Source organism: Hyperoodon ampullatus, assembly GCF_949752795.1.
Source record: "Hyperoodon ampullatus genome assembly, chromosome: 1".
Taxonomy (NCBI): domain Eukaryota; kingdom Metazoa; phylum Chordata; class Mammalia; order Artiodactyla; family Ziphiidae; genus Hyperoodon; species Hyperoodon ampullatus.
The window spans coordinates 202,753,814-202,769,610 of record NC_136914.1 but is presented as its reverse complement, the minus strand read 5'-3'; the positions used below and the strand labels follow the sequence as shown (position 1 = coordinate 202,769,610).

At 53.4% G+C, this 15,797-nt stretch overlaps 2 protein-coding genes across 2 annotated transcripts in view; one reads left to right on the top strand and one right to left on the bottom strand.

The window, feature by feature from the left end:
- ARMH3 (armadillo like helical domain containing 3) overlaps window positions 1–15,797 on the top strand; it is a gene marked incomplete at its 3' end in the record, with an annotated part of 562,435 nt that overhangs the window by 74,643 nt on the left and 471,995 nt on the right. The window lies entirely within an intron of this gene.
- Window positions 231–5,553, bottom strand: MFSD13A (major facilitator superfamily domain containing 13A; the record flags this gene model as incomplete). Its single annotated transcript, XM_079718064.1, has 8 exons — window positions 231–493; window positions 1,903–2,096; window positions 2,172–2,343; window positions 2,908–3,004; window positions 3,600–3,726; window positions 3,876–4,328; window positions 4,903–4,985; window positions 5,386–5,553. 8 exons carry the CDS (start codon window positions 5,551–5,553, stop codon window positions 231–233), a joined length of 1,557 nt encoding a protein of 518 aa, XP_079574190.1.

The following is a 15,797-nucleotide window of genomic DNA, read 5'->3' as shown; positions in this document are numbered from 1 at the left end:
GCCTCCTGCCGCATAGGAGGAAGTGGGTCCCTGAGCACAAACGCCCCAACGCTTGCCCAAGCTGGGCCCGACAGCCAAGCAGGAACTTAGACCTCAGTGACGCTCCCTGCTCAGCCCCAGGAGCTCCCACTCCGCCATCTGTCCTCCAGGCTGCACCCCAGGAAGGTGAAAGAGGCTGGCCGCCCAGGGCTGCAGGTAGTGTCCTCAGCAGGGTGGCCTTGCCGCTCCCCTCACACCGTCTTAACGTCCAGGGTTTGGGCCCGTGACAGGTTCTGACGCTGGGCTTTGACCGCGTGCAGGCGTCTCCCATACAGCGTGAACTGGGACCAGGTGAACAGCTGCAGCAGAGCACAGGTGATGGGCACCAGCACCAGCAGGTAGAAGCAGCCCTGGCGGAGCGTCGGGGCCTGTGGTGGGGGTGGAGCCGGGGGCTCTGGCCAGGGCTGGGCACTCCCCACAGGCGTCAGTGTGGGCTGCTGGAAGAGATCATGACCTAGGACGAGAGAGTCCGCAGAAAGAACAGGTCAGCCCTGGTCTCCTCCACAGTCCACGGTGCCGCATCTCACACGCCACGGGCACATGTCCAAATGGCAACTCTTGATTCCTCCCCCAGACTTGCTTCTCCCCTGTTCTTCTCTTCTTGGGGAATGGCACCGCCATTCCCCCAATAACCTCGAAGTCTTCCTAGATTCCTCAGTTAATTTCACCACTCCCCAACAGCCAATCCTTCACTTCCCCCAACTCCAAAACACAGCCCAAAACAAACACTTCTTTTCAGCCCCCGGCCCCACCTGCTCCAAGTCTCCATTGCCTGTGCCACAGCCTCCCTACAGCCCATCCTCCGTGCAGCAGTCAGAGTGAACTTTAAAGCGTGTAAATCAGACGAGGCCACTCCCCTACTTAAAAGCCACCCAATAGCTGCACTGAGAATAAAATCCAAACCCTGCCCAGATCTACAGAGCCCTCTTCACTTTTCCAGCCTCATCTCCAAACCACTCTTTTTTTTTTTTAATAAATTTATTTCTTTCTTTATTTTTGGCTGCGTTGGGTCTTCGTTGTGTGCGGGCTTTCTCTAGTTGCGGCGAGCCAGGGCTACACGGTGCGCGGGCTTCTCACTGCGGTGGCTTCTCTTTTTGCGGAGCATGGGCTCTCGGCGTACTGGCTTTAGTAGTTGTGGCACGTGGGCTCAGTAGTTGTGGCTCGCGGCTCTAGAGTGCAGGCTCAGTAGTTGTGGCGCATGGGCTTAGTTGCTCCGTGGCATGTGGGATCTTCCCGGACCAGGGCTTGAACCCGTGTCCCCTGCATTGGCAGATGGATTCTTAACCACTGCACCACCAGGGAAGTCTGCCAAACCACTCTTGATAACTTGGGCCCACTTCCAGTTCTATCTGGGATTTGATGAGATCTTTGTAGACCAAATCCTTGCCATTCAGTTCACATCCTGGGTGTCACCTCCTCAGAGAGACCTTCCCGGACCACACTAAGCAGCTTCTCAGTCACACTGGCTAGTTTTACCAACACACTTATCACTACCTGTTTGGCTGTTTATTGCCAACCCTACCCCCACCCCGACTAGAATATAAGCTCCACGATGGCAAAGACCTTGTCTGTCTTATTTTGTTATCTCCCTCCCTAGAGGCACCTAGAGCAGCACCTGGCAGAGAAGGTATTCCATACATATTTGTTGAATGAATGAATGAAAGAGTGTAACCCAGTTCCTCTATCCACATGCAGAGAGGCAGAGGAGGAGTGGCAGCCGGGGGCGGCCCAGACCCAGCCTCTGTTGGCTGGTTGCCATTCTCTCCCTCAATGGACCCAGATCCCAGGCTGATCAGCTGGTACACCAGGTAAGCTGTGCTGCCTGGAGCCTCCAGAGCCCCGTGCCAGCCCCTGGGCTCTCACCTGTGTAGAAGCACAGCAGCCAGGTGCCCAGCAGTGGGGCGAAGGTCTGGCCTGGCTTGGTCACCAAGGCCACCATGCCAAAGAGAAGCGCTGAGGCCGCCTGCTTGCGGTGGTTCAGCACCAGGTCCTCGTCCACCAGGTCAGTGACCACCAAGGTCAACAGCTTACAGGTGCCCTCAGTGAAGACACGGTTGCTGCCGGCGGAGAGAGAGCAGACAAAAATGAAGGGGTGGGACAGAGGTGTGGGGATGAAGGAGGGCAGGGCATACCTGGCAATGAACAGGCAGAGCAGGCCAGGGCGGTCGGGGCCGGCGCACAGCATGAGCAGGCTCAGGCCCAGCTTGAGCAGGAAGAGCCCACGCACCACAGCGTAGACGCCCCAGCGCCGGCACAGGGGCAGGAAGTAGAGATTGTTGAGATGCGGAGCGACATAGGAGATGCCTGGGGAAGGGGGTGCGGCCTCGTCAGGGGGCACTGCCACAACCTCCACAACTGCCCACGGTTAGCCATCGGAATCAGAGTCTGCACTGATCCAACACTAACGAGGTTCAGGCTCCGTGCTAAGAGCTTCACACCCTTTTATTTAGTCCTCACGACCCTTTAAGGTAAGTACTATTATTATTCCTACTTTACAGAGAAGTGGAGGCCCAAAGAGATGAAATAAAACACACCCAAGGCCACACAGTGAATAAGCACGGTCACGACACACACCCAGGCCTGTCAGGACAGTAGTCCTCCCTGTGAACCAGCCACTGTGCCACTTCACCTCTGGGTGTCACCGCCACCCAGAGGACCACCATGAGGGCAGCCCTACCCCCTCAAACCCACAGAGGCTCCCTTCCTCCCTCTGGAAAACAGAGCCGGGGGCTGGAGGTGCAACCCCAGCACGGATTCTGCCCTCTGCCACCTGGGCCCCAGCTGGGGAGGCGGCTGTGCCTACAGCCGGGCTAGGGGCTCTGGGGTGCAAGCCTTTGTCCTTCCGGCCTGCCCGAGGCACCCACTCACCCAACAGGAAGGAGCCTGTGGAGAGGGAGATGTGGTCTGACAGCAGATGCTCCAGGAAGAGGGGGAAGAAGTTGCTGTTGAAGTGGCAGTGAAAGACCTGCAACCAACAGGGACAGTGAGGAGGCCAGGAAGAGGGCAGAAGCCAGCGGGTGGAGCAGCAGGAGCAAGGGCGGCCTCCACCCCATGTCCCTCGGTGTGGAACATGCCAGAACAAAACCTGAAACCAACTTCCTGTGCTCATCCAATTTTGCTAAAAGTTAGAAGGAATGACAAAATTGTCATTAGAACAATTAAAAGCTTTTTCTCTTGTAAAACCCATCAATGCTAAAACAAGCTTAATGACACAGAAACAATCTATTTCTAAATTTGGTTGGCTTACATACTACATATGTTTTAGGTATGGCATGTGGAGTTTTAAAAGTCCCCAAAGGGGCACCTCTTTTTCATATCCTCGCTTTGCAGGTGAGGACATGGCTGCCCCGAGAGACTGAGACAAGCCTAAGATGACGCAGAGAGCCAGGAGCTCAGATGCTGCTAGAATCCAGGTATCTAACAGCCCAACCTGTGTTCCTGCCATTGAATGGCCCAGCCATTCTCAGGAGAGGCCAGAACTGATTTCCCAGCTTCTGAGGAGCCTGTTCCCTTGAGTGAGGCATTCGTAGCCATCCTGGGTGGAGGCACTGCTCCCGTACCTGCACCAGGTCCATGCCCACGAACCACAGGAAGTTCCGGTGGCGGGCCAGCTGCCAGAGGTACTGGCCCAAGGTGACGCTGCCCGCCTCCTCGCCGCCCAGAAGCAGCTCTTCTTCTTCACACAGGCTGCGGGGCAGAGGGGAGTCAAGAACGGCCTAGGCTGGGCCAGAGCCATCCCCCACCCGGCAGCCATCCACCAGCCAGGGTCCCCAGCACGGCAGTCACACCCAGCAGAGTGCTGGCGGGACCCTGGAGAGCCAGAGCTGGCCACTCACCCGCCATCCACAGCCAGGGTTGGGCACCCCGGTTCCCTGCTGGCCGCCTCCACCCGCCACCTCAGCAGCCGTGTGGCACCCACAAAGCCCAGCCCAGAGCCAGCGGCCAGTGCCAGGCAGAAGGCGCGGAAGGAAGAGAAGTCTTCTTTGTTCCAGAAGGCGTAGGAGGCAAAGACAGACAGGGAGCCAGCCGCACTGAAGAGGGAGCAGTAGAAGTTGAGGTGGGTGCGGTCGTGGGCTGAGAGGGCCAGGTCGGCCAGCAAGGCATGATGGTGCAGGTCCACGAGCGTCAGGAAGCCATCGTAGAGGCACAGGCACAGCAAGAACTGCAGGCCAGCTGGGGCCCAGGGCACCCAGAACGCCAGGAACGACAGCGCCAGCAGCGGCCCATGCCAGCCCAGTGCCCGCACCCGTGCCAGCACCACGGCCCTTGAGGAGAGCCTGGCGCCTGACCTGCCAGGGAGAGGGGCGCCGTTGGGAGATGCCCCTGCAGCCTTGGCAGGCCCCAGTTCCCCCTGCCCGGGGCCCAGAGGAGGGAACAACAGAGGCCCAAAGCATGGGACTCACACCAGGGTGGTCCCACTGAGCCCTGAGTTCAACCCCTGATTTAGGAAGCACAACTCACCAGTGGGTACACTCTCCCCTCTGCTCTCTTACCAGCCTGCCAGGGCTGACAGCCAAAGGGTGGTGGGATACCCATTTCTCAAGCTTGGGGGCAGTGATGGGCCCAAGCAGGGATGGGCTAAAGAAATCTGCCAGAAGCAGCAGAGAGTGTTTGCTGCATGGAGCCCCGTCCTGAGGGCCTGATAAGCCAAGCGGGGGTAAATTTCTCCCTGAGGTGAGCAAGGCAGCAGCCAGTCAAGGCCACTTCTTCAAACTGGACAGAGTCTGCCTGACCTTGGGAAAGGAGGAAGCCTGGACAACAGCTGAAAATGGTCTCCCTTTCTTTCCCCACCCCAAACACAGGCAGGGGTCCTCCAGCTCTGGGGAGGGGTAGGTGGGACAGAACCATCCTCGGGAAACAAACCGGGGCTGGGAGCTGAGGAACTGACGGTCACTCAGCCAGCCGAAGAGGGGGTCATTGAGGCTGTTCCAGAGGAGAAACACCGTCTGTGGGCAGAGGGGAAACAGGCAGGTGGGCTCCAGGCAGCCTCCTCTCCAGAGCTTTCTCCATCCCAGCCTGCTCACCACCTCTCAAAGATGACCCCAGCTTTCCTTCCTGCAAACCTTTGCTCAGGTTAGTCCCTCTGTTATAACCCATAGCGACTGTCCCATCAAACTCCCACCCATCCAGGGCCCAGCTGATAAATATATGTGAATATATTATAAATGTGCATACATAGAACAGTGCCTGGCTCATAAGACAGAGGCCAGGAGACCTGGCATAATCCTCACTGAGGAGTCATCAAGGCCTCCAGCTCCAGCTTTTCTTGCTGAATCTCGGTGGGCAACCCGGCTTGCCCCAAGCTCCTGGCTCCCACCCTGGCTAGCTGCCCCAGCTCTGACCTACCTCTCCGACCCAGAAGGCAGCTTTGTTGATCTTGTACACTGAGACAAAGGTGTCCACGTAGTAAAGCAGGAACACATTGTGCAGGACAGAGATGAAGAGGGCCAGGGAGCCATAGACCATGGCCGTGGGCAGGCCCAGCAGCCAGGCCCAGGGCCCACCCAGCCCCATGGCGGCCAGCCCAGCCTCAGCCCCAGGAGTACTGAGGAGCGCTCATGGCCACAGGCAGTCTGGCCATCCTTGTCCCTGGGGAAGAAGAAGCCAGTTAGCTGCAGGGATCAGAGCCAGCTGATCTAACCCCAGACCTCTGAGTCATCTCACTGAAAGTCTGTACGTAAAACAAAACTGGGGAATCGTCAATGATGTCCAGCTAAAACAATGCTGGACTAGATACCACTACTGGAGAGTAACCCAAGGAAACTGATAAAGGCGTGGGAAGAGAAGGCAGACAGCCAGCAAGTGCTGAGCCAGGTTGCGTGCTAGAGCGCTGTGCTCAGTATCTTCTTTCATCCATACTTTACTCAACCTTAACGGTCCAGACATGACAACCCTGGGCTTGGGCACGCACAGTGCATACAGTGGCACCTCGGGCAAGCTACTTAACCCCAGCCTCAGTTTTCTCTTCTGTAAAAAGGAAAAGTGGATGATCATGGCTACTCAGAGGAACGTAAGGATTAAATGAGGTAACTCACAGAAAGTGCTCAATAAATGGATGTTAGTGATCTCATTATCATCTTTATAAAATCCCTACAAAGTATACAGCACTATTACAATATTATAGAAGAGCAACCCCAAGCTCAGAGATGTTAAGTAATTTGCCCAGTGTCACACAGCAAAAAAGTAGCAGATTTGAACCCTGACCTGTCTGGCTCCAAAGCCTTTTCCGCCACTTGACCTCCCAAATTGGGTTCCTATGGACTGCTGGGTAGAATGGAGAAACCTGCTGTGATGGCAGGTTCCATAGGGCTATACAAGTGATAAGATATGATAAGAGTTCACAACTGCTCACGCACTTTGATTCCGGAAATTCCACCTCAAGGAACTAACCCCAAGGGAACATGTACAGAGCTGTTCATGGCAGCAACGTTTATAAACAGCCAAAAGCTGAACACAGCCCAGGAACACAACAAAGGGACTGGCTCAACAAGCCTGATGCTCTCCACAAAGGCCAAGTACGTGGGCAACCTCAACACAGGGGAGAGAAACTCAAGAACATGTTACATGAAAAGAGAGAACAAAGGACAGCACGAGTGCCTACTCTCAACCAGGCCGACTCGTGCACAGAGACCAGCAGGCTAGACTGACCATGGATGGAAAAGCAAATAAAAGTCAGATTTTTATTAAAGCAGCGCTTCTCATACTGTAATGTGCTTCCAAGTCACCAGGGGACTTTGTTAAAATGCAGATTTTGCCTCCATAGGTGTGGGGAGGAATCTGAGATTCTGCATTTCTAACAGGCTCCCAGGTGGCACCAATGCTGCTGGTCCGTGACCACACTTTAAGCAGCCAGGCATTAAGTCTATCTGTCTCTTTTTTTAGATTCAAAGCTATTGTTCTCTTTTCAGAAAAATAATCTCATGTGTGCTTGTCTGACCCCCAGAGGGAAGCTATGGGGGCTTCCTTCTCCCAAACTCCCTGTTCTGAGTTGAATGTGCCCAAAAGAGATAAGTTCAAGTCCTAACCCCCAGTATCTGTGAGTGCAAACTTATTTGGAAATAGGATCTTTGCAGATGTAACCAAGTTAAGATGAGGTCATACTGAGTTAGGGTGGGCCCTAATCCAATGACTGGTATCCTTATAAGGAGAGGGAAATTTGGACACAGAGACAGACACACACAAAGGGAAGACAGCCACGTGAAGATGCAGGCAGTAATTTGAGTGATGCACTTGCAAGCCAAAGAACACTAAGGATTGCAGGCAACCACCAGAAGCTAGGAAGAGGCAAGGAAGGATTCTTTCCTAGAGCCTCCCTCCAGAGGGCACATGACCCTGCTGATGCCTTGATGTTGGATTTCTACCCTACAGGAACTGTGAGGTTGCCTTAAGCCACTCAGTTTGTGGCAATTTGTTATGGCAGCCCTAAAACTTATACACCTCCTCAGAGGCTTTCTCTTTGAGTCCTCGTGACCCAAGCCTACCCATGGGCTTCATTTACATTTCTGCATGCTTGCACGCACACGTGCAGAACAGAAACTTCTGTTTCCCCATCAGAGTCAGGCCCTGGAGAACCGACTTCAGCCCCAGTCCAAATGTGGTAACCCTCCAGGCCCTGTTCTTGCCCCATGAGCAACCATGGTTCCCCTTCCCTGCCCAGCCTTCAAGGGCCTCTGTATTCTGGCCACTTCCTGCCAGTCCAGCCCAGACTCCCATGGATCTTCAAGCCACCGTCTCCTCTGGCCAGGCCTTTGTTCTCGTTTTTTTTCTTTTTAATAAATTTATTTATTTATTTATCCATTTTTGGCTGCATTGGGTCTTCGTTGCTGCGCACAGGTTTTCTCTGGTTGTGGCGAGCGGGGGCTACGCTTCATTGTGGTGTATGGGCTTCTCATTGTGGTGGCTTCTCTTGTTGCAGAGCACGGGCTCTAGGCGTGCGGGCTTCAGTAGTTGTGGCATAAGGGCTCAGTAGTTGTGGCACACGGGCTTAGTTGCTTCGTGGCATGTGGGATCTTCCCAGACCAGGGCTCGAACCCATCTCCCTTGCACTGGCAGGCGGATTCTTAACCACTGCGCCACCAGGGAAGTCCCCAGGCCTTTGTTCTTGATGGTGCCTCCTACCAGAAGCACCCTCCCCATGTCTTCATCTCCATCTCACCCATCCCTCAGGAGCCAGCACCATGTCGAGGAGACCTGCTCCAACTCCTCGGCCCTCACTGGTGCCTCCTGCCCCTGCACAGCACTCTCCCACCTGCCCGCACTCCAGCCTGACTGTGGGGTTCTCCAGCGCAGGGCCTGTGTCTTCGCCCTCTCTCTCCCTCTCTGGACTCAGCCACTCTTGCTATAGGAGTGACTGGCAAGAAAGAGGCTCTGCAGGGAGAATAAGGACAGTATCTCATGGGGGTCTCTCTCAGGATCAATGGAAGCTGAGTGGCAATTCACTCAAGAGATCGGTATGCAGCCCCCCATCCCCTGTGCCAACCTTGTGCCAGCCCATGCCTAGTGGTGGAGCAATGAGAGAAGGAGGAGTGGCCAAAACTACCTGAAAGCAGCCGCTAAGTCTGTGAGAATCTCTCCCAGGCCATAATGATCCCACCTTGTCCCAGAGCCGGAGGATATCCAGGTGGCCTCTCCCTGGGGGCTTTGAGCCCCTGAAGAAACATTTGGTGGGAAATACTTTTTTTTTCACAGCTTTATTGAGGTACAACTGACATATAATAATCTGCATATAGGGGAGTCCCCTGGTGGCCTAGTGGTTAGGATTCTGGGCTCTCACTGCCATGGCCTGGGTTCAATCCCTGGTTGGGGAACTGAGATCCTGCAAGCTGCACAGCGTGGCCAAAAGAAAAAAAGAAAAAAAAAGACCCCCCCTGCCCCCAAATAATAATAATCTGCACATATTCAAAGTGTACAGTCTGATCAGTTTTGGCATAGGTATGCCTGTGAAACTGTCGCCACAATTGAGATCAGGAACATATCCATCACCCTGAAAGTTTCCTTGGCAATTTCCAAGTAACATAGTGGAAAGAAGACACAACTGGAGGTCTCCAAAGTCCCAACTCCACCATTTCCTACCCGTGTGACCTGAAGCAATTTGCTAAACCTCTCCATGCCTGTTTCCCGATCTGCACGATGGGGCCAACCTTCCCAAGGCTAGGGTTAGCAGTCCATGAGAAAATACTCCAACGCAATGAGCACAGGAAGTGCAGCGAGCACCCAAACTTCAGAGATTACTACTATCGAGCCTCCCAGACCCTCCATACCCACCACACAAGGATAGGCTGGGCTAATCTAAAGGTGCTTTGGGGCTGTAAAGCACCATGTACACCTCTGCTGCTATCCTTAACCCAGGTCACCTCCTCTGATTCCCCAGGGCCTTTCAGAACTCCCCTCCCTCACCTTGAAAGCCTTTGTCCAAAGGGAGTGAAACCTCCTGGCACCCCTACCCAGATGTCCAGTGGCCTGCCCTGGTTACTGGAGAAGGTGGACCCTACAGGCCAGGTCCCCAGCCTCCAGCAGCTGGTTCCCTGCACCCACGCTGGGGCAACAGTAGAAGAAAACCTCAAAATGAGGTGAGATGGAAAAAGTATGACTTTTGCCATCAGAAAGGCTGGGTTTACATCTCAACTGAACTTTCTACTAACTGTAACTGCAGGCAAGGTCTGAGCTTGTTTGAACCTTGGTTTCCTCACCTGTAAAATGGGAGTAACAGTGCCTATCTTTATAGGAATGCAGGGAGGATTAAACTATGTCTAGGAAGCCCGGAGCACCGACAGAAAAGTGCTCAGAAACTGGCATTTTCTTGGGCTCACTTATAACAGATCAGGGTACGAGCAGGGGAATATGCTGGTAATCAGGCCCCTTCCTGTGGTAGGGGAGTTTGAGAGAAAAATCAAGGCACAAGGGGGAAAGTCAGAAGAGGACGGCCTGCAAGGAGCACGGGCCCAGATGATGTTCAGGAGTACCAGAGACAGACCACTACCATGGACCAGATCTAGAGGCAAAGCAACCTGTCCAGGTAAGCCTCTGCCCGGGAAAGAAAGCTGGGGGAGGAGTATGCAGGCTCACTCCAGATTCCACTCCTCCATCAGGAACCGCTTCCTCTAATAGCCCTCCCCACCCCCACTCCACCCCCACAGAGAACAACAGCCCTGCCTCTCGGGGGAGGAAGGCTTGGGGCCCACACCAGCCTAGCTGCATAACCTGGCTGAGATACCCTGTAACCTGCAACCAACTCCACCCTCACCTTGGCACCTAGCAGGAGAGCCTGCTGGTGGCCCCAGAGCCCATCCCCCATGCCCCCCGCTGGTATGGTCCCAGTTGTGTGGCCTTGAGCCAGCCACTCCCTCTCCCTGGGCCTCAGTCTCCTCATCTATAAAGTGGGGATGACAACGCCAACCTCTTAGATTGCTGTAGGGCTGAAATGCAAAAGATATATAAAGCACCAAGCCTAGTGCCTGGCACTTAGAAGACCCTCAACAAAATATAGCTATTCATGGGCTTCCCTGGTGGCACAGTGGTTAAGAATCCGCCTGCCAACGCAGGAGACACGGGTTTGAGCCCTGGTCCGGGAAGATCCCACATGCCGCAGAACAACTAAGCCTGTGGGCCACAACTGAGCCTGCGCTCTAGAGCCCGTGCTCCACAAGAAGAGAAGCCACCGCAATAAGAAGCCCACGCACCGCAACGAAGAGTAGCCCCGGCTCACCGCAACTAGAGAAAGCCCACGCGCAGCAACGAAGACCCAACACAGCTAAAAATAAATAATTTTTTTAATGTAGCTATTCTTCTTCTTTTTCATGTCTCTGAAGTTTGGCTTTATGATCTTTAAAGAGTTGAAGTCAGTGTCCCCTTCTGCCAAATCCATGACTGAAGTTGTCTTTTCAGCACTCAACATTGATGCTTCTCACTGCTTGTATATCCTGCCATCCATCAAATTCTTTTTTAAATGCCACCTCCAACCATTGTTCATGTTGTTCCTTCCACCTAAAACACCCTAGATGTAACTACATACCATTTCTCAGACATATAGGATATGCCTGTTGTTTTTTTTTTTCCTTTTGCGGTACGTGGGCCTCTCACTGTTGTGGCCTCTCCCATTGCGGAGCACAGGCTCCGGACGCGCAGGCTCAGCAGCCATGGCTCACGAGCCCAGCCGCTCCGCGGCACGTGGGATCCTCCCGGACTGGGGCACGAACCTGTATCCCCTGCACCGGCAGGCAGACTCTCAACCACTGCGCCACCAGGGAAGCCCGATATGCCTGGTTTTTACACCTATCATCATGAATCCTTACAACTCTTGTTACTATTTCCATCCTCATCTTGTAAGTGAAGAAACCAAGGCTCTGAAGGTTAAATAGCTGGCCCCAAATCACAGAGCTATTAAGTGCTAGAGCCAAAATTCAAAACAGGTGCTTCTGACTAAAAAAAAAAAAAACCTTAGCATTTCTCACATCACTAGGCCCACACCGCCACCACAATTGTATCAAATCCTGCTGATTCAAGCAAGGCCCAGCTCAGGGGCACATACCTTCCCAAGGACACCAAGTCAGGTGTTCTCTCCCCTTTTCAGGTCCCTTGGCTCTGTATCAGGATCCAAATGTCTCCCTAACCCTCCTCCAGCCCCCAAGCTCCTTAAAGGCAGGGCCAGGTCAGACCTGCCCCTGATCTGGACTCCCAGCTTCCACCAGGCTCCTTCACCACACAGTAAGTGCTCAATTAATACCTGCTGGGTCAATTTGCCCCCAAAAGGCCAATACGGACATCCCCAGCCCAACGGGAGAGCAGCAGCCATAGGAGGAGTGTCCTCCCCAGATCCCACTGTGCCCCTCAGCTCTGCATTCTGCTTGGCTGTGGGAGTCAAAAAGAGGCAACCTGGGGAACCCTGATGTGAAACATAGACAGCAAGGCAACAGGTGAGGCACGAAAGAGGAACTGTGATAATAACAAAATGTAACACTTCTGAAGCTTTCACCTGTGTGCTAAGGAAAATTGATACAATATGGGAAGAGAGCTCAGAGCAAAGCGACACCAGATCAGGAAGGGCTTTGGAAACTACACACAAGACCCTATCCTGAGGACAATAGGATGGGGGGCACTGGGAGTGGCCAAGTGACAGAATCAGATGTTAAGAAGGAGCCCCTGGCATCATGTAAAAACACTCCCCTCCTCACCCCATCAGGCTTCTGGGAGATAAAGAACCAGAAAATGATAGAAACAGTAGCAGCTCCCTGATTTCTGAACCAGCCTGTAGTGAGTAGGGGGCTGATGAATTTGGTAGAAGAAACCAAGAATGACAGACTGGGCCCCTGGTGTGAGGGGCTTCAGAAAGAGGGTGGGTGTTACCTTCTGATTCCCTTCAGAAGGACTAGAGACTGTATGAGAAGCTATTAGTATGGAGGGAAAAAATCTACTAATAAGCATAATTTGGAGTTGGGAGCCCTGGGTCAAGTTTGAACCTTATCACTAGCTCTCTGAGTTTATTCCTACATCTGCAAAGCGGGAGAAAATTCCATTCCCTGCCTGTCCCAGGGGTATCAAATGAATTTCAAAGGTATTATACCCTACGCAAGTATTAGGTGTGTCCTTTTTTCAACAAGCAGGTGAACTCTGAATTGTCTTCTGTGTTTCCTGTTTCACACCTCCTTTATCTCCCTGCTCAGTCTCCCCACAGCAGGACCAGCCCTGGCAGGGCTGTTGGGGACGCCCACCCTGGAGGGGTGCCCACTTTCCATGCAGTGACTGATGGGCCCATCCTCCTCCTCAGGCTGGAAATGAACTTCACCCTACTGGGGGAGGGACCTTCTCCCTTTCCCTCCCTGCTCCGCAGGTTACTACAGCAGCACTGGAGGATCAGCAACTTCACCCCAGGACCACGCAACCCTCGCAAGCCACAGAGGAGTCTGGGAACAACCCAGGAGTTCCTTACTCAATAGCTGGCGCTGAACCATGTGGTGGTTCTCCAGCCTGTCTGCACATTAAAATCACCTGAGGAGCTGCTCAATAACTCCAAAGTCCAAGCCTCACCCCTGACCAATTAAATCGTAATTTCTAAGGATGGGGCCCAGCATCGGTATTCTTTTAAAGCTCCCCAATTGGTTCTACAACGCCACCAGGGTTAAAAGCCATTATGTTAATGAAATGGATCCCGGCCTGATGCATCATGCGACCCCAGGGAGTCCCTCTGCAAGAATTCCATTCTCACCCCTTGAGCCCAAGCTTCTCCCACGCTGCCCCGAGGCACTCTCTCAACCCACAAGCAGATCACTTCAGGGACTCCCGCAAACAGCCCCCAGGACTCCCAGAGCAGACAGCATTCCTGTACCCTTCGGGTGTGTCCTTTGTGACCGATTGGCCCCCCCAGTCCGGCCCGCTCCTGCCCCCGAGCCCAGGCCGCGGGCCAGCCCCTCACCGAAATTGTGGCAGGCGAAGCCTAATCCCGCGGCTGCCCGGAGCCAGGTGCCAGCCAGTGCGCCTGCGCGCAGGCCTCCAGCAGCTTCTCCAGCCTCTTCTTCCGCTCCTGCCTAGCGATTGGCTCCGCGTGGCTCCGGGACCGCTGCTTCGGCAGGTGCTCTCGCCCGAGGATGCCGCCGCCATATTTGTTACGGGCGCTTGCCCTTAGGGAACAAAAAGGATGTGGACGCCAGCAAAAAACGGGCAGGTTGTCTGTATTCCTGGCCGGTTCACCCCCTCCCTCTCACTTCCACGAAGGCTTAATGTCATTTCAGTTCAAATCAACAAGGTTTTTTTGAGAGCTTCCCATCCTCTGCCCCGTCCTTCTGCGGCCGGTGGGATCTTAATTAACCCACCAGGGATCTGCACCCACTGCAGTGGAAGCCAGGAGTCTTAACCACTAGACATCCGGGGAAGTCCCCCACTCCTACTGTTAATTCGGAAAATGAAGAGAGCTCAGCACCTTCCTTCAAGCCTTGTGGTGTGACTGGATGCACAGCTGAGACAGATAAGAAGATGACAGTGGCACGACCTGGAACTCCCTGATGCTGGATTGTGAGTTCCTCAAGAGTGGACAGGCCCAGCTTGAGCTGTGGGCACCAGCGTTCAGGCCACAGGCACCAGGCCCTGAGAGAGCAACCAAGCAGCCCAACCTATTCTTATTATTTTTTTCTTGTTTTCTTTTTTTTTTGGTTGCACCAGGTGTTAGTTGCGGCACGTGGGCTCCTTAGTTGTGGCATGCGAGCTCTTAGTTGCGGCATGCATGTGGGATCTAGTTCCCTGACCAGGGATCAAACCCGGGCCCCCTGCCTTGGGAGCTCAGAGTCTTATCCACTGTGCCACCAGGGAAGTCCCAACCTCCTCATATTAATAGTAATAGTAAAAAAAAAAAAAAAAAAAAAAAAGTAATAGTAAAATATAAGGCTACGGAGCTCTTACAATGTGCCCTGTGCTGTGTTAAGCACTCTACGTGCATTATCTTGTTGAGTCCTCACATAGTCATCCCTGGGAGGTAGGTGCTATTATCCCCATTTCACAGATGAGGAAACTGAGGCTGGGAGAGATTCAGTGACTTTCACACAGCAAGCAAGAGGCCCAGACAAGTTGGAACCCAGACATTCTGACTCTCAGAACAGGAGTCTTTCCTCTTCCTACCCCTGCCCAGACCCTGAAAGTCAAGTTTTGTTTTGCTCAGTCTAGTCTGGTGAGGATGTCCCATGTCTTCTCCCAACAGGCCTGTAAGCCTACTTAGATTTCTAGGCAATCAGACAGCACAGACTCCAGACTTGCTGTTTCCCTACACTGGGATATGGGGCCATGAGTGTGGCTTTTGGCTTCTGGGGTACCTGGGACTCTGTTCCCTAGCTCCACCACTTCTTTTTTGGGGACACTCTTTTTGTGAGCCTCTGTTTTACTCCTTAGAGGGATTTTGTGGGCATTAAAAGAGAAATAGGAGTGTAAGAGTTTTGTTGTCAACCGGAATATCATCCTCTGCCTCTTTCCTGACAACCTGGCAAGGGCCCATCCAGAGCAAACAGTCCAACACAAGAGCCCAGGTGTCCAGGAGCTAGAGCCTGTTCAACCAGTTCCTGGGGAGCTCCAGAGGCCCCATGAACCTTGCCCCCAGCGTTCATTTCCCACCAGTCTGTCTCACTTTCCTCCTCCCCAGTCCTGCCTTTTCAGACCCTCTTCTTACCTCCTAGGTCTCCCCTTGGCCACACACACATCACCTCTTTTCTAGACTTCAAGCAATTGATGAAACCCCTCATGCTCCAGAAAGCCCTCATGACTAGAAGGAAGATTACCATTTCTCCCCCATCCTTACCACTTACCCCCATCTATGCTTTACTGGCTGTGAGAATAGAGGGCAGGAAGGGCAGGAAACTGGCATTCAGCATAGAGTCTGGTACACTAGGGCCTCCATACATTGACTAAAGGAGTCCCTCTGCCGTTCCATCTCTGGCCAGCATGTGCCTTTATTTCAAAGCAACACTGAGGCTTTACTTAGCCCTCCCTGGGTATCCCGTGGGGGAACAGGAGAATGAGGACAGCTGCCAAGGGGCTGGAACTGGATGTGACCTTATAGGAAAGACTTTGGCTCCTGTGTTGCACTGAATACCCCACTCTGAGTTCCCTCAGCCCTCTGATTTTATAGACAATGTAACCAGTTACCCTTTTTTGTCAGCACCAGGGCTGGGCCTTGTGATTATCTCTGATTTCCCTTCCCAGTTGTCAAGCACAGAGATAACTGGGAGGGGACATGGGGTGCAAATGAAGATCATATCGCCTGCCTTCTTGAGTCATACCAG